The 19,065-nt window shown below is 41.5% G+C and overlaps 1 protein-coding gene across 3 annotated transcripts in view; it reads right to left on the bottom strand.

The window, feature by feature from the left end:
• TDRD7 (tudor domain containing 7) overlaps positions 1–19,065 on the bottom strand; it is a 76,185-nt gene that overhangs the window by 26,976 nt on the left and 30,144 nt on the right. For all 3 annotated transcript variants that reach the window (XM_032418332.1, XM_032418334.1, XM_032418335.1), the window contains 2 exons: positions 6,910–7,496; positions 3,288–3,474 (listed from right to left, as the gene is read on the bottom strand). In XM_032418332.1, coding sequence (XP_032274223.1) covers positions 3,288–3,474; positions 6,910–7,496 — 774 coding nt within the window. The remainder of the gene's footprint in view (positions 1–3,287; positions 3,475–6,909; positions 7,497–19,065) is intronic.

Raw genomic sequence — 19,065 nt, 5'->3', positions numbered from 1 at the left:
ACAAACAAAGCCTCTTTCTTTTTTTGAGAAAAATAAAATCTAGAAACACTGAGCTGTGGTTTAAATGATAACTATAGGATGATAACTAAGAATCTGAGGGAAGGTATTGAAAACCTAGTATGCTTCTCTAATTCAAACAGATGACATTATTAAAACAAAGCAACCACCAAAACCAGAGCAAAGGCATGGCTAAGAAATACCGAGTAGCACAGGGCCAGGTGCTTTCAAGTCCTGTAGAAAAATTAAGTCCACAGGCCAGCTTCTTAGTACCTAGATTACGGTACTAAACATACAAAACAGAAATTCTCCCCAGCAGAGAATCAAAGGGAAAAAAGAAGAGATGCAGAGAACGCGAACACCCTTCCAGACCACCTGATAACTGGGTGTGTGGGACCTGTATGTCCCATGCCGGAGACAATCACCTCCCAGAATCTCTATCCTGACTCAATGCTCCCATAGGCTGAGATCTCTGGTGGGGCTCCCATAGCACGCGGCCAGCCATTTAAATTTAGGGGCCCATTTCTCCAGTCCCTGATCAGCACCCCTGCTTCCTCCCCAGAGGCCTCAGGAGTCAGGAGCAGTCCTTTCCTTTAATAGCTATCACCACCTACAACTTGGACTCTGCTCTTCCCGGACCTAGAATGGAGATAACATGGTCTAACAACAGGACATAATACGTGAAATCATCATTCCTGGGAAATTCAGAATGTATTCCTAGCATCAAGAGACTAAAGAATAAGTGCTCCAAAATCTTCAAAGGGTTTCTGCAATGTTTGGAGCTTGTTCTTTTGTCTTTCTTTCTGAATCAAATACCATATATTTGTATGGCAGCTGCAGTTTACAAAACACCTGTTCAGGGACTGAGCGTTTGACTTGCCCCACACTCTGCCCTGTGTCCTTTGCTCTGTGAGGACTGAGTGGGGTTTCTCTCCCCAATGCCCTGGGATCAGCACAAGCAGGCTCACAGTCCTGGCATCCAGCCCCAGGTGATTCCTGGTTCTCTGGCACCATCAAGTGGCCACAGATCTCCCCGCACCCCGTGAGAGAGAAGCGGCAGACCGCACCCACTTCAGGGCATGACTTCATCCTCCTGTTTCCCATTCTCACCAGGGATCTGACAAGTGGAAAGCAAGGAGGGAATTGTACTCGCTGTCGGGCATAGCACAGTTCGAGAGGAGTAAGACTTGCTAAGTAGCTGGGGTTTCTCCAGATAAGGGGGGAGCTGCATGTCTGTCTGCTTCACGGGGCCGTGGAGAGCCAGCTCAGGCCAGAATTGCTCCGACCACTGCTGTGTGAGAGCTTAGGACTGTACAGCATACTGAGGCACCCCTGAACCCCCAACACTCTCAGCAGCCACGCCACGGCGAGCGCTCCCTCCCCACCAGACACTTGCTCCTTCTGGCTTTCACGACCCTGCCCTCCTGGTTTTTACTTCTTCTTTAGCCATTCTTAAGATTGTGTGAAAGGTCTTCTTTCCCAGAGGAGGTTCCAGTGAAGACAGGGTCTCTCGATCGGAGTGTTTTCACCCAGGGAAGGGCATTTGAGACACAGAGAAGGGAATGGAAGGACTTGAGCAAGGGCACGGGACATTCGCAGGCAGAAACAGGACTAGGGCCAAGCTGCTAATCACACTGTGGTCCCCACTGGTTCAGTTCCCTGCTTGGTCCTTAGCTTTTTCCAGATTTTTTTCAGACTTTATCCACATATAATTTATATTGAATGAAAAATGCCCATTTAAAGTATACAGTTTGCTGGATTTTGACAAATGTATGTACCCATATAATGACCACCCTAATCAAGATACAGATCACATCCACCACTCCAAAAAGGTCCCCCTTACCCCTTTCCAGTTAAGCCCCCTCCACCTCCTGTCCCAGGCAACCACTGATCTGATTCCTATCACTACAGATGAATTTTACCTGTTCTTAGACATCATTTACGTGGAATCATACAGGATAACTCTTTTATATCTGGCTTCTCTAACTTGCACAGTCTGTGGGTTTTATCCACATGACTGTTTTCAGTAATTCATTCCTTTTTATTGTTGAATAGTATTCCATTATATGAATAAACTACAATTTGCTTATACATTCACCAACTGGTAAGCATTTGGGTTGTTTCCAGTTGGGACTCTTAATAATAAAGCTGCTACAAACATGTGTACAAGCTTTTTTGTGGACCTATGTTTTCACTTCTCTTGTGAAATACTTAGGGTCATGTGGTAAGTTTAACTTTATAAGAAACTGCCAAAGTTCCAATTTTCAGATTTTTAAAGTCAGGTCCATTGCTCAAAAATTGGAGCTTTGTAGATTTAGTTAAGGAATTTCCTAAATCTCTCTGTGAATGGCCAAGGATGGCTAGGTGGTTAGGGTAAGCTTGCCCCTGGAGAGGGTCAGGGCCTCTACTACGGAACCATCTGGGTAAGAAACAGCAAGCATCCCTTTCTGACCCTCCTGACACTGTTCTTGGGGTCAGGGGTTTCAGGGGAGAGTACCTGATGGACCTAAGCTCAGGTTCAGAGAGCACTATTTGTACTCTGGGACACAAAAATGGTTATTTGCCAGGGACTGACATCACCACAATAAATACGTTTCAAATTATGGGACAGAGGCTGCAGAAATAGAAGTGTTTCCCTGCTTGCAAAACCTAGACAAAACTGCGCCTTGAGAGTGAGCAAGTTCTCCTTCTCAGTTTGCACTGAGGGAAAGAAAACAGGCCATGCGGCAGAGGCTGACCGCCATGAACATGGCCAAGTCTGGAAGTCTTGGAGCCTGCTGATGGAAGAGACTGGCAAAAGAATCCTCTGACCTCTCCAAGAGGACCATGAGGGCAACACTCGGACAGCTCTTGGGCCACGACCCGAGCCCTGTTCACGGTTCTCCTCCACTGGCTGCAGAAGAGGGGAGAGGAAGAATGTCATGTCCTCTGACCTGTATGCTTCCCTGACTCCAGAGTGCTGACCTGGATAGGAAGCCCACGGAGCTCTGATCACTGTTTATTATATATCTCCTGGGAATGGAAATAAAGGCCTTTCCCTGATTATATCACGGATTCTGAATACTACCATGGAGAAGACTTTTATTTTTTTTTTTTAACTAAAACTCTGAGATAATATGACTACCACTGACTTAAAACCTGACAGGGTTAATCTTTTACAGATACTATCTTGTCAACTTCTGGAAAAAACTAAACACAGTTAGGAAGGACACAATATTAGAAGTAACACTTACATTTGAAAAATAATGTGTTTGTCTTTATAACGCTATGACAAAGTAAACAGTACTTGCCTTTATTTTGTTCTCTTCCATTGAGATGATTTGTGCCCGTAACCAAGCGTCCTCCTCTGCATTTACAGCCAGTAACTGCCCGACATGCACAGTCTGGACTGGAGTAACCTTAGGGTTCTTACTGTAATACTCCTTCATCTCATCTTCCATTAATTCCTGAGCAGCAGAATAGTCTTTGCCCACATACCTGAATTAATTAAAGGAAGAGAACACAGATGAAGCAACCCAGGAGGAGGGAAACCATAGGAGTTCATTAACGTTACTCTGTTTTTTTCCCACGGCCATCTTTGGTTCCAGTCTCAGACTTGGCTTATACCAACAGGTAAGAGAACGTATATTTAGTAAACATTTCTGTCTTGATAAAGGAAAATGTAATATTGTGGAGCTCATGCAAAATAAGACCAGGTCAAACCCAGCAGAGCAAATGCTTGGCAACAGTCCAGACAGCTAGAGGATGTCACAGTAAGCAGTCAGGGAAACTACAGGGAGGACGAGGCTGAGAAAAGATTCAAGGGAAGGGAAGAAAGGAGATACGGTGGAAAATGGAGATGCCAGTGCAGGCTAGATTAGCAAGAGTGGACTTAAGGTTTTGACTAAGGCTGCTGGAAGTCTTTGTAGATTACTAAGAGAATCTAGTTGACAGGTTTGCCCTGAGGCTGGGTTTGAACAAGATTCAAGCTCTGAAAACAAATGAAATTTTAATAGAGAAAAGCAAAGCCTTAAAAACACTAAACATGACTATGTGACAACCCATCCTCCTGGCTTACTGAACAAATTTGAACAAATTACCACAAAATGTTGAGTTTTGATACCCTTTAAGAGATGATATCTTCTAGTTAAATCTCTCTTAAATTATATGCTTTCTGAGCAGTCTTTTTCAGGATACGGCCTATCCCCTTCTACAACTTTCTGCTGCGGAAACTGCAGTCACCTTGTTCCAGTTTATGTTACCAAAACACACTATTTCCCTTTCTCCCACAAACAGGCTTTGTCTTCTTGCCCATCAGTGCTCAGGGACAATTCCATCAAAGCCCTCCTTCCCGGATGTAAACTCCAGCAAAACCAATTTGGGCGCCTGTAGCAGGAACTGTCCAGGCCATAGGAGGCAGCCTTTTTGGCTGGAAGCTATGCTGACCACGGAGATGGGGACGTGCCACAAACACACTGCCCTTTGCATTGTTCCAGCTTTTACCCAGGGCCCAAGTGGTCCCATAGAGCTTTAAGAAACTATTCCTTTGGGAATGTTCTCATGCATTCTTAGTAACTATCAGCAGGACAGAACATAGCCTATTCAACCTATTTGTTATGCGAGGTAAAAAAGCTTTAAAAGGTCCTACACAATACGGAAAGAATGTCTCTTCTGAGGCAATGGCTATTTTAAAACCAAATATGACATGGACATTATTTACTCTAGAAGCCAAAGAAGCCTTGTCACACTCTATGGGTTCCGCTGACTGAGCCCTGCAAACGCGAAGGGTCCACCAGCAGTACAGCTGCACTCGGCTCCGTAGTCCCCGGGGGTCTGCGGCTCCGCCTAAGGGCCCAGGCCCGCGACCTGCACTCTCCCGGGCCTCCTGTTAGTGCTGCTACAGCCCTGGGAGCCCAACGGGCCGAGGCCTGCTCAGCACGGGCACCTGCTAGGGAGGACGAGGAGGGGGGAGAGAAGCAGCGTGAAATCTGCTCTCTACGGCAAGCAGTAGAGAAGAGTGGCCACACAGCTTGGGTGGGGATGAGATTACGGTTGGTTTGATGGTGGGCAGTGGCAAGAATGACCTCCTGCCTTGTCCCCAAATTACCTGAGCAAGTGGGCAAAGAATGACATGTAGGCCAAATTGGGTATGCTGTAAGTACAAAGCTTTACAAAGTTAATTTCTGAAACCGGAGACAAGGGATTCCCATACTTAATCGGAGGATTCTGCTACGACACATCCTCAAACCCTTTATGAGTCACAGGCCAGTTTCTAGAGCCTACTGTCTGCCTCGGTGAAGATGTAAATATATAAGATAGGGCTCAGCCCAGCTGGAATCTACTAAGTCTCTGGGACTGGGGCAGGGGGGGAGGGGGATGCCAATGACCTAGGGTCAACCTAACAGCACACATCACCCCTTGTGCTTGCTGGCTGCCAGCCACTGTGCTGAACAGGTAGAATACTGACTCCAGGATTCAAATTTGTACTGGAGAAAGGGATCTAAACAATCTGAGGACCTGGATCTAATCATCCTGAAGTAGATTAGAACCTTTTCACTAAACTCCTGGACCTGATCCAGATTCCTACCAACCCTTGGTAAGAACACCAGAAATCACATGATCTGTCTAGCTCAGTGCCAGGTGCTTGGTCTGACAACAGAACCAACAACTAATAGTAACAGACACCAAAGGATCCTGCCAAGGAGGCAGATTTAGATTTCTTTCTAATGCTAAATGGTAGAAGTCAGCAATGTGCTCCTCAGCATTCTTCCTCTACCTCAATTTTTTAGTGAACCACAGTGGGATCCCTAACCCTCAACAACCCATTTACCTCTTCAGGCCATACCACATGTTAGAATAAAAGCTTTATTCATTTCCTCCCTCTGTACCAAACAAGACCTGTCTAAAGCTTCTGTATGTTCAAATGGAAGAACTTGATGTCTCTTATCTGTTCTTTCACTGAAGGAATTGGTAATTTTTTTGTGGTCTTTCCTTAGGCATTCCCAGTTTAGCTATGATTCTCTGGAGAAATAACAGCCCAAACCATATGGATGTTTTGGTTGAAGAAGCCGGATACTATTCTGATTCAGCCTTTTCCTTTTCTGTCCACAAGCACACTCTAGACAGGTGCCTCCAGAGATCCAACTATACCGCTTCCCATTCTTGATCCTGAGTCAGAAACTACAAATTATAGTCTTTCAGTATCTTCTATGTATTCCATATTTTCTCCAAAAGTCCACATCAAGTGCCTGGACCTGGACCATTTTTTTAATTCCAGGTATCACCAGCCACTTTGGCAATGACTGTTATCAAAAGGACCAAGTAACCAGAGTACTTTTGGCTCCAAGGGCTAATCTGTTGTATTATACTAGGTAAGCAGTGCTTAGCTATTCTGACTTTTATGAAATGCTACATTGTCCCAGATTAAATAGTATTACCTACCCAGTGGGTGACTTACTTTTTCTATGGATTAGGTATTGCTTTTGACATAGTTATCATTATGCTTTCAACATAGATTTTGTTTCACATTCAGACCATACTACCATTCCAATTTTTAAAACCATTAGTTATCTTTTCTCACAAGAACAAATGTATATTTAACAAATCTAACAAATATTAAGAATACATGCAGAGATTGATTTTTTTTTAAGTACTTTGATTTCAAGATGCTCACTGTCTACTGGGAGAGACAAATGTACATATATAATTATAATGTGGAAGAAATAAAAATTAATCTAAGAGATACAAACACAAAAAGTTCTGGCAGTTAGGAGAAATGTGCAAGATATGAAAACAAGAATTATTATTATACTTCATTATAATTCTACAGAACTAAGAATATACTATTCTTCCTCAACTCCCAGTACCCGTGGGAAGAATAGCCAAGCGACAACAGTACACCAGGGTCCTAAGGAATTAGAAAATAAAACCCACCTGATAACCACTTCGTTTGTGTTGCTCAGTTCAACCACCAGTACTGATGGGGATGCCTCAGTTGGAATGATTAATGGAGGAACTGTTGTATTCTCCACAAAGGTATCAGCACTTTTGGCAATGTTTTCTTCTATCTGCAAATACTCTTGTTCAATCATAGACTTGATATCATAATCACCATGTGTTTGCCCTGCATCCTTCAGGATTTTGTCAGTGGGCAATGGAAGTTTAGCATAGAGAATGGCCTTCTGGGGATTTCCAGAAATGTAGTCTATGGTGCATACATCAGAAAGCGAGGCAAGATTTTTTAAGGCATCCTCAGGGAATTTCACTTTGTACATGTCCTCAAAGGCTTTGGGGAGGGCACTGGCCCAAAGACCACTTGAGTATTTCGCCAGCAGCTCTGAAACTTTCTCTTTAAAGTCTCCTGGCATAACTACTGGACACCCTTTTAATGGTGGTATTTGCTTTGGAGCAGGTAGTGGGGATGGAGGCACTTTTTCACCATCCAGTTCACTTCTCAAAAGCTGCTTTCTCTTAGCTGGATAAAGAAGCAAATCTTGACCACCACTGCAAGGTTTTTCCACCTGAAATTTTTAAATAAAGCAAATGACAGATATCTCAATGGCTATAAACAACCTGAAAACACATTAATGCATTTTAAATGAGAACAACACTGTTCTCAAATTAATCAAGAGAACAAAAAAGTGTACATTTTACTCTTCTCAACTACTAAGACTTAATGCATTTCTTTCATCTACAAATAACATCATGAGCCACATTTCAGAAATCAACAGGGAAATAAAACAGCATTAATTTCCCTTATGGGGCATCTGGCCTCCAACAAACTTATGAAATCATGAGAGTTTCTGCCCTGTAAACCACACATCTCATTCGGTTCTGTCAAATCCAAAGCAACAGCTTACAAAAATCAACTGAATACAAGGTGGGATGAAGCTGTGAAAAGGTTATCAGAACTGTCAGGAATAAACCATTGGGAAGAAAGCTAGGAAATATTTAGACAAAACTGAAGCCCTAGCTGTTTTTCTTCTTCTTGCAGTATCCTGAGAAAACCCTTAACTTTCCATTATTTAGAAAAAGACCCTCCAGAGATAAGGTGCAGTTTTTACAACCACTGAAGTAGAAAGCTAAAAACTGCCCCTCCAAAGAACAAGGGATAAAAATGCCTGGCATTTGTATGTCATCCAATCTCTAATTTTTATCTGTATAACATTTCTGAGAGGCATGGCTCGATGGCATCTCTTTGTATAAGAGAAGAAAGAGAAATTGATGTATGGCACTATTTTTTCCAAGTTTTAAGCCTTTATATTATTAGGCCAGGGGTTAGCAAACTACAAGCTACAGCCCAATGCAGCTCACCACCTGCTTTTGCCTTGCCTGTGAGCTAATAATGACTTTTATATTTTTAAATGGTTGAAAAAAATCAGAAGAATTATTTTGTGAGGTGAAGATGATATGATATGCAGTGTACATAAAGATTTGTTGGGACACAGCCATGCCCATTTGTTTAGGCGTTGCGTTTGCCTGCTTTTGCCCTTCAAGAGCAGAGTCAAGCAGTTGTGCCAGATGGTGGGTAACAATGACAGAGCTGTTGGCCCACAAAACTGAAAATATTTACTACCTGGCTCTTTATTTAAAAAAAAGTTTCTCAACTTTTGATTAGACTGAAGTTAGCATTCCCAACCCTCTAAAATGTTCCTTATTTGTCAGATCCTATTCAGCTATCCCTCAGTTGTAATTTAAGCCCTTGGAAGAGCATTCCAGACCACTAAGGTAATAATACAAGCTTGTAAGAAGTCCTCCTTCTCCTAAGAAGAAGAGAATATTAAAGTATGCTTCAGTTTTGTCTAAAAATTTCCTAGCTTTCTTCCCAATGGTTTATTCCCGACAGCTCAGCTTGTTAGTAAAGAACATTGACTTCATTTATTCATTTTCTATATAATGCCTAGGAAGAAAGAATCTAAATACGTATATATAAAGAAGATATTGTCTTGTTACCCAAGGAGAGCTTTAAAAAGTCAAGAGACATAGTCAATTTAATATTAAAATAGACTGCTTTTAGTCTGACTATATATTCTAGATGATACATGAGGAAGATGAATATTAACACAAGTATAAAACATTAGGTTTTCCTCCTCACATTCTTCTGCCAAGGTGTGTTTAAGTTTTGAGGACTGGGGGAAAAGTCCATGACAGAAAAACCTCAAGCATCAATGAAAGTAGAGGCAACTGAGTCCATGGTTAGCATCTGCTGGATTCCTGGTCATCCTTGGTAAACTCCTGCTGACACCTTGTGACCCTCTGGATGGCACATTATATGATAGCCACAATTTATGTCCCTAATTTTAAACCGTAGGGATATAAATATTTGGAAAACTCCTCATTCTGCTCTCAGTGGTCTCGAGATTCGTGTTTTTAAATCTGGAATCTTAAAATGCCAATCTTCACTGTGCTTTAAGACACTTAATAAGATAAAAGAACACAGTATCCAGAGAAGGTTTAAGAAACATACTTTTGGAGCAAAGGGAGAAATAAAATAGAATTCTATGTAAATTATTCACTTGTCATATAGAATCCCAATTCAGGTAATCTTAGATCTAGACATGACTGTCCACATCGAAAGCCAGCTGAGCCTTCTGGGCCCACCTTCATTCTTTGCCTACAGACCTCTTCTCAACCTTTTGCAACACCTTCTCTGAAGTGGATGGTAGAAACTAATTGCAGTGGAATTTCTTATTTATCTAAAACAACTCTCACAAGCCCCATGCCCCAAATGTCCACATGGCTTCTTCTAACTCAAAAGAGGGTAAGATGGGTTCTTCAGCTTTATGATCATTTTCTATCCAGTGAGTGAATTGGAACATGAGATACTTCAATGTTTGTTTAACAGTCTCCCCCACTCCCAGCCCTGAAGCTTCCATTCCCACCTGTGCTTTAGATGTGATCAGGACCAATTACCTAACAATGCACTTTAACAAACCTCTAGACATGATCTCTAAATATGGCCAGCATATTGAGTTCTTCTAACTAGGAATTACTATCTTAACAGAAGTTTATGAATATTACGGCCACTTAGGGGAAACAGAATTCCCTTTCTTTTCTGATCTTTATTTCAGAATAATGCTAAGAGATCATCTGGAATTAGTAAATTTCCAGGACTGTGTCTACAATAGTTAAGTCAAGCTTTTCCAGTCAGCCTATAGATTTTTGACCAATAAGTTTATCCAAATTCTAAACAACAGTCAAATAACTGGACAGATTTCTTTCCCCAGCAGTTTCATTTATTTTTTAAAGGTTTAAAAAGATTTTATTTGAGAGCGAGTGAGTGAGAGAGAGAGCATGAGCGGGGTAAGGGGCAGAAGGAGAAGCAGACTCCCCACTGAGCAGGGAGCTCGATGTGGGGCTCGACCCTGGGACTCTGGGATCATGACCTGAGCTGAAGGCGATGCTTAACTGAATGAGCCACCCAGATGCCCTAGCAGCAGTCTCATTTTACTGTTATTGTTTAAAGTAGATAGCCACCCCCAACCCCAAATGACTAGTTCCTTGAACTGTAGGCATTTTCCAGTGTGCTTCTTCCTTAATCTCAAGAGGTTTGGTTATAAACCTAAACTCCACTTTGTTCTCAAGTAATTTGGCCTCTTTAAATTCAAATCAGTATTTGCTAAGGTTAAACACAGGCCTGACTTTAGGAACTGAACCTGACATTAACCAGAGCTGAATGAGATGTCCTTCAACATGTAAGGCAAATATTCATGGATAAGCTTAGTGATATGGATAATGTCTGGTCCATATAATTTCTAAGCAATCTTTGGAGACTGGCTGAAGGGTTACTGAATTCAAAGGGAAAAATAATGAAACTCATATTTTTCAAGTTAAAAAAACGTAAAACAAATGTAATTTTTTTCAACTGAAACTTTGTTTTAAAATTTTCACGAAAATTTGTTTTTCTCATTCAACAGTGATTGCTACCTATCCTCCACAAAATGTGTCTTTGTCTCTAATTATCTGGTAAATAGGCTTACAAAAGATACCTACCACTCTATCCCCAGCTTACAACAATCTCCCCAAAGATAAGGAATTGCTATAATGTGGGTTACAGTGTGGTGTCCATTATTCACTGTGCTCTGGTGCATCTAACCAGATTGTCATGTGATCGCCTGTCACATCCCCCAAGTAGAAAGTTTTCTTCTAGCCTTCACAAATGACCAAGGTAAGTCAACAGCCACTTGAAATGTGGCTTTTATTATATACTTAGTATGATAATCAGCAGCTCATCATTTCAGTTATCTCTTATAAGGGCGCTTTTCACCTTCTCTAGTCTACCTGATCCAGATACATACCTGAGGAGGGAGTCATGGGCCTTCTCTTCTGTAGGAGAAGATTCAAGGTCATAATCCTACCATTTTCCTCCATGTTTTCTTTGTTTTGTGGCTATACACTTTTTTTTTTTTTTTTGGCTTTGGATATCCACTCAAAAAACTACCAGTCCAATGACCGGGAAGTGGCATGACCTGGAACTCCACATCTTCACTCACTCCACCTCACCCTCACCCCCAACAGGAGAGACAGGTAGGTAACATAGAAAATTAACTCTCTACACCATGGAGTTTAAACCACCTCCTTTGGTACTCATCAGAAAATTCTGGTATCTAATATGCCTTAGACTTTTTATCCCCATAAGTTTATTATATTTAGTTTGATTTCTGCCTCATTTGGAATTGCAGTGAAATACTTCTCTCTCACACCCCTCTGGGATTTCTTAAGTTTAGAGTAGACATATTAGGTTTGGCATATGTGAGGCCCAAGGATTTCAAACATCAATTTCTTCAGGAGCCCAGTTTGTTCACACAAATGTCTTTATTCTACGCACCTAGAAACTTTCTTCTTCTTAATTCTAGAGGTCTTTACTTCTTCCTTTCTAATTTTACCTGTAAACTTAAATTCCTGAAGCCCAAATCCTTTGAGTCTATGGAAGGCTCATCTGCTAACTCTGCAGCATGAGCTACTGAGGTAAACTTACTGTCTCTCGTGGAATTAGAATTTTCTTTGGGATTCTCTAATAGAATTGGTATTGTCCAATTAAATTAAAAAGTTTTCTAAAACAGTTGTATGGGTCTCATCCAGTCACAGTTTTGTTTCCATTGTGGTTCTTTGTGTTGAAGCTTTAAGTTCTTCTTCTTTTTTAAGATTTCATTTATTTATTATTTGTGAGAGTGAGAGAGAGAGAAAGAATGCAAGAGAGCACAAGCAGCAGAGAGGGAGAAGCAGGCTTCCCGCTGAGCAGGGATCCTGATGTGGGGCTCGATCCCAGGACCCTGAGATCATGACCAGAGCCGAAGGCAGCCACTTGACCAACTGAACCACCCAGGTGCCCCTGATGCTTTAAGTTCTAAATTTCATTTTATGTGGTCACCATCCAATACAAACCGGAGACAGTACAGTAAAATCACATTTACCTGGAGGCCTGCTTCTGAGCAATCCAAGCATTAGAAAGGTTTTGAACTCAAAAAGAAACCAATTTAAAAACTCAATTTCAGCAGTGAATAAAAGACCCCTAAGTACCTTGCAACAGTGAAAACATCAAAGAGTTACTGACCAGAAGCTAGTACTCTATGATTAGCCAGTTCACAGAAAGAAAGATTGACTGGTTGATGACCTCCTTAAGAGCTCAGTCTTTTTGTACTAAAACTGAGAAGTTCTGGAAAAGTCAGACCACTGAGAGAGATGAGAAAATGGTGCCCAATGGCACCATTGGGCCACAGTGAAGACAAACTGATAGGTTGGGAGCCGAAGCCCATAAGGGCAGTGGGTGGGGCATATACTACATGCAGGGAAATAGAGAGATGAGCTAACCCACATATCTCCATGTCCCACGCCACCGACAACTGCCACCCTATCTGCAGCAGTTTACCAATACTAGTGATGCCGAGCCCAAGATATTCAGAAAGTTACAATTTTTAGTTGCTTCTGTTTAAGAAGTACAAATGTTTGTGGCATACTCCACAGAGATTTAAATCAAAGATAAAGGTAAAAAGTGCCTGTCGAGGGTAACCCCTGAGTGTTTACAAACCGTCTGCTCAGAAAAACTCTCTCCACCATCTTGGATGAGCATTTTTATAGACTGTATACAATTTAAGGCTCATACTCTCTTTCACCTCTCACCCCTTTTTCCTAGTAAGGACTTTTTACTGATGCTGACTGCAACTATTTATATTAGGATAGACTTCAAGTCATTTTGCTTCAGCGTGTCCAAGGTCAGGCTCTTGCTCAGTTTCCTTCAGCAAGACGATGGCATCTTCTGGTTAAATGTGTGCAGAATTTAACACATTTGGGGATGATCCTTGCTGGCGGCTGTGGCTTTCACTGTGCCTTCTAGGCTAAGTAGGTACTCTAGGCATGCCCTCATTACCTTTGGTGGGGGCGGGGGGGTGTGCCCCTAAGATAACAGAAACTCACCTCATCTTGGAGTTTCGATTCCTTTGACTTCAGTCATCTACTCTCCTTATCTTTTTTCAATTTAAATTTTTGTTCTTCCATTAGCTTTTCCTCTATCTTCACTGAGATAAGTTCCTTTGTAGAGCTTGCTGGGCATATCTCTGGTTTGCTGGTGGTTATAACCTGCTTTAATTTAAGCTGGGCTGCCCCTCAAAAAATAACGGCCTTTTTCCTAAATAGCTGCTATGTGTCTGATACTGCATGGCAGCTGCTTTTTATAGTTTGTCCCACTTCACTCAACAACCCTATGCGATGGATAGAGTCGCATTTTAGAACACAGTGGGGGCCCTGAGAGGATGATTTGTACACTGAAAGTAATATAGCTAAGAGATGGCAAGGCAAACACGGAACTCCAAAGCCCAAACTCTTCCTATCCTACTCGAGCGCCCTATGGGCAGTTGCTCTGTTTCACGTCCCAGCACAGCAACATCATACACAACATCTCTGATCTCATTTCGCCACAGTGCTAGTCTTTCTTCTATTCAGATGTTCACTGAAATGAAATTTAAAATTAAAATTAAACTGTTTCAATGTGTTCACCACATATTTTTTTTTTTATTGGTGAAGGATTAGAAAAGAAATTGGATTCCAATTAGATATTATGGCTATACTTTGACGCCCTCAGTTTATCTTTTCACTGCTGCTTCTGCTGGCGGTGCTATGTAGATGGTATCCATACTATTAAATCTGAGGACGCATCACTGCTGTTTGATTTATGTTCACTTCCTTAGAAATTCAAGTTGTTCAGCTTTAGCCCAGAAATATCCAGGCTTTAAAAAAGGGCAGTTCATGTTGCATGGGCTAACAGGTGGCTTTATTATCTTATACAATTATTTACCACAATTAAAGAAAAATTCCTGAACATCCAAAAATATAAAAACATATCTTTGTAAGTGGCAGAACTGCCGTCGCCTCCTATGATATTATGGAGATTACTGTATTGATGCAATTCAGAACTTCAAGAATTTTTAGAGTCTGAGTTATTAGAGTACTCAACAATGTAAAGTGCAGTGATTTCTAAGGGGTAGGGAAATGACATTTAACAAAAATACAGATTAATAGTAAACAACTTTCTATAAAAGCATGAATAATTAGTACAATTGGGCAGTTTTATCATCGCTCACATTTTATGTTCTAGAATTTCATGCTCTCATTCACAAAATGTTATATTCATAATTAAGGCCTGATGTGCCTCCAGCACAACTCAGAACATTGCCCCAGCTATCCCGAAGCGGCCCTGTGCTCTTCCTCTAGGTCTCTGAGGCAGGGCGGAAATCCTTCTCAGCTGAGCGCATGTGGTCCTGTCCGGCTCTAAGAGAGCCCACCAGCTCTCTGTGCAGTGTCAGGTAAGGCATTAAATAAAGATACATATTCTGGCTCACGTGGGAATGGAGAGGTTTCTCTACCCATACTGCAGAGAGTGGAGAATGTCAACAAAATCTCTGGTGTTCAACAGTCATTGTTGTAAGATTTGGAATTTTACTAGAAATCAAAGTCTGCCAGAAGCTCTGGATCCTGGGTGACCTCCTGGTGTGGGGTATGTGCTAAGTTCCCACCAGATGATGACTCTTTCACAAAGTGACCTCTAGCTTCTGCTTGCCTCTTGAGTTTCTTCTTGAGCCACTCTCTCCTTATTGAAATTCTTTCAGTTTTCCTGAAAAAGTTTGTTTTTCTTTCCATCTCAGGGCTCTGGCACAAGCTGCCTCCTTTGCCTGCTTACTTCAGCTCACCTGTCAGGTTTCAGTGAGTAGGCACCTCCTCCAGGAAGTTTTTCTTGACTCATCATCCTAAGTTGTTTACACATTTCCTTAACACCCTGCACTTCTTCAGCACAGTCACAGGCTTACCATTATTTGTTCAATGTTTATTTTCTCCATTGGACAGTAAGTGCCATAAGGGCAAGGACCATGTCTGTCTTGTTTACCGTTATCCTTAGCACCCAGGGCAGCGTCTGGCTCATAGAAGCATTTTTTTTTAAAATGTATTTGACAGAGACTGAGCACAAGCAGGGGGAGCAGCGGCAGAGGCAGAGGGAGAAGCAGGCTCCCCACCGAGCAGGAAGCCTGATGCAGGACTCGATCCCAGGACTCCAGGATCATGACCCGAGCCGAAGGCAGGCGCTTTAATGACTGAGCCACCCAGGCACCCTCATAGAAGCATTTTATAAATCCTAGCTAAACACAGCAGTTAAGAAGAACATTAATAAGACCAGCATTCTAGAACAGCTAAGAGGTGTTACTGTCCTCCTCCTGGGACTAAGTGGGAATTCTTAAGCTCAGTATCCTTGGGCTAGAGATCTACCATCTCGGGCTCTTTGCTTTTTCACGACAGCTTCTGCACTATTTCCACTTCCCTCACAAGTTGCCTAGGAACCCTATGCAACGGGTTCATCACTGTGAACATGACTATATGCTCTTTAGCTTTCAAAACTCAGTCCACATTTTGTTGTTGGAGAGATCCAAAGGTTAAGAACAACAGAGTCAAAGCATCCTTCCGCCTGCATCAGAAAGTAATCCAATACCCTTGTGAAGTGGCTTATAGCACATAGCTGATTAGAACCTCCATGAAAGTACAATTTCAGAGCTGCTCCTTGGCCCCAGAAGCTTATGTTGCCCATTCTGATATTCAAATGGAAATACCTGCAGGTGGCTATCTCTGAATCTGTCAAGTACATATGGTGTATCCATTGTGTATAGGTATAAATGGGTGATTTTGCCTTCATAACTCTATTTTTCAATCTTTTTTATGTTGAATGTTTTATATGATTGGGGGAGAGAGAGCACTTTTTTAGAAAAATAGGGAAATATGCCACACTTGGGTTTCTTCTTCAGTTTCACAAGGAGCTATATAGAGAGATACACACTACCAAATCTCCCTTACTCGGAATTTTCTATGCTGCATTTGAGAATGTCCTCACCTGTAATAGCATCGGCCCCGGGCATGCTATCAGCATTTCTGCTTTTCAGTAAGGTGAAAAGCAAGAAGTCAGAAGAAAGGGAAAACAACCATGGTATAACTGTTTAAAACTGTCTAAAAATAACCATGGTGTAATTGTTTAAAACTGTATACCAGCAGGCTGTTAAAAATATTCAGAGGTTATAAGAAAACAGTTTTGAAAAGATTAATAGACATCAATAAGACTGGCAGTTTTTGGCATCCTAGACACAATGCTTTAACACTAAGCAAATTCTCATCCCTAATAATTTATAGTGATTGCATCTGGAACAGTCCTACTCAAAGCTGAGAGACACAGAATATAGATAAGAAAGGTATATTCTATGTCTGTTTCACGTTCTACCCTCACTGCCTGAACATTATTATGCAACAAAGATGAATTTGAACAACCAAAAAATAAAAAGTCAGTTGTTTCAGCACCCGAAATTTAGTAAGAAACCCTTCATTTTAGGTAAAGTTTTAACATCAAAGATATACTCTCTCACCTACAATCCTAGCAAGAGAAATTTTGGAGTTTTGCAGACATATAGTTAGGAAAGATGAAAATTTCTCCCCAAAAGCCATAAATTAAGCTACACAGACACTAGTAGTTATCATGGAGTATAAAATAAAACAACCAGAAACAATAATACATTAGGATCTGTGGAGTTAATTTTTAAAAATTTACTCCAAAGACAACTTTTTTTTAACCAAAGCTTTAAAGTGAGTTATATGTGTATCCTGACAAACAAGGGCTCTTAGTTCATTGAAGATATGCTATACGTTTATGACTGTCTATATAGATTTAAAAAATAAAAGAGCCATAAGCATTCGGAAAGGGGCTCCAGGCCCTGCACCTCTAAATTGAGCAGCCTGGTGAAACATCCAAAGTCCCCTCAAGATGAGGGAACCCTGAGGGGGCACATCAATGCTGCTAAACCTGCAGCCAAGGAGAAAACTCTCCCTAGGAAGGAGTAAAAATGGAATGAAATGAACGGCAACCAACAGGAATTCCCATTATAAGAGCAAACCCTATATTCCACATAAATCAGGGGTAACATAGTCCGTAAACATTCCTGACTTTATAAATAAGGCAACAGCCTATTTCCAGAGTTTGCTATGTCTTCCTGTTTTCCCACTTTCCACTGTGTAATATGACACGTGACATGGCCCTAAGGCGTTCTTGGCATCTACAGCAGTGACTGGTACCTGCAGGGGCACGGTAAATCATGTATGAACAAATGGTCGGATGAATGAACGAATGACACTTGCCGGGAAAGTGATTGGGACTCGAATGGGTGTCAGTGACCTGAAGGAAAAAGTGGTTACAAAAATACATGCTGTCTTCAGGCCAGGTGTTTAGAAAAAGAGAGTGGCTTGTGCTTTACCCAACAAGGTCGGGGGCCAAAATATATATTAAATTAGATAAATGAAAGCCCTCTATCAAACAAAAGCATATATATATATTTAATTCTGCAAGCTTAGAAGCCCCAAGTAGCTGCTAATGCTGCCATTTAAAATAGTTACATCGTTGAATATACACTACGTAAATGAAAACATTAAGAAACATCTAATAGTTACTTTAGTTTAAGAATCTAATTGTCTCATTTTTCCAAAGAAGACATCCAAATGGCCAACAGACACATGAAAAAGTGTTCAATATCGCTCGGCATCAGGGAAATCCAAATCAAAACCTCAGTGAGATACCACCTCACACCAGTCAGAATGGCTAAAATTAACAAGTCAGGAAATGACAGATGTTGGCGGGGATGCGGAGAAAGGGGAACCCTCCTACACTGTTGGTGGGAATGCAAGCTGGTGCAGCCACTCTGGAAAACAGTATGGAGGTTCCTCAAAAAGTTGAAAATAGAGCTACCATATGATCCAGCAATTGCACTCCTGGGTATTTACCCCAAAGATACAAAAGTAGGGACCTGAAAGGCTACGCGCACCCCGATGTTTATAGCAGCAATGTCCACAATAGCCAAACTGTGGAAAGAGCCAAGATGTCCATCAACAGATGAATGGATAAAGAAGATGTGGTATATATATACAATGGAATATTATGCAGCCATCAAAAGGAATAAGATCTTGCCATTTGCAACGACGTGGATGGAACTGGAGGGTATTATGCTGAGCGAAATAAGTCAAACAGAGAAAGACATGTATCATATGACCTCACTGATATGAGGAATTCTTAATCTCAGGAAACAAACTGAGGGTTGCTGGAGTGGGGGGTGGGGTGGGAGGGATGGGGTGACTGGGTGATGGACACTGGGGAGGGTATGTGTTCTGGTAAGCACTGTGAATTGTGCAAGACTGTTGAATCTCAGATCTGTACCTCTGAAACAAATAATGCAATATATGTTAAGAAAGAAAAAAAGAAGAAGAATGTAGCAGCAGGGGAAGAATGAAGGGGGGGAAATCGGAGGGGGAGAAGAACCATGAGAGACAATGGACTCTGAAAAACAGACTGAGGGTTCTAGAGGGGAGGGGGTTGGGAGGATGGGTTAGCCTGGTGATGGGTATTGAGGAGGGCACGTTCTGCATGGAGCACTGGGTGTTATGCACAAACAATAAATCATGGAACACTATATCTAAAACTAATGATGTAATGTATGGGGATTAACATAACAATAAAAAAATTAAAAAAAAAAAAGAATCTAATTGTCTCTATTGCTGGCTGAACTAGGATTTCTAATA

The sequence above is a fragment of the Phoca vitulina genome, unplaced genomic scaffold, assembly GCF_004348235.1.
Source record: "Phoca vitulina isolate PV1807 unplaced genomic scaffold, GSC_HSeal_1.0 scaffold21, whole genome shotgun sequence".
NCBI lineage: Eukaryota > Metazoa > Chordata > Mammalia > Carnivora > Phocidae > Phoca > Phoca vitulina.
The sequence above is the reverse complement of the archived record's forward strand: the minus strand, read 5'-3'. Positions and strand labels throughout refer to the sequence as shown.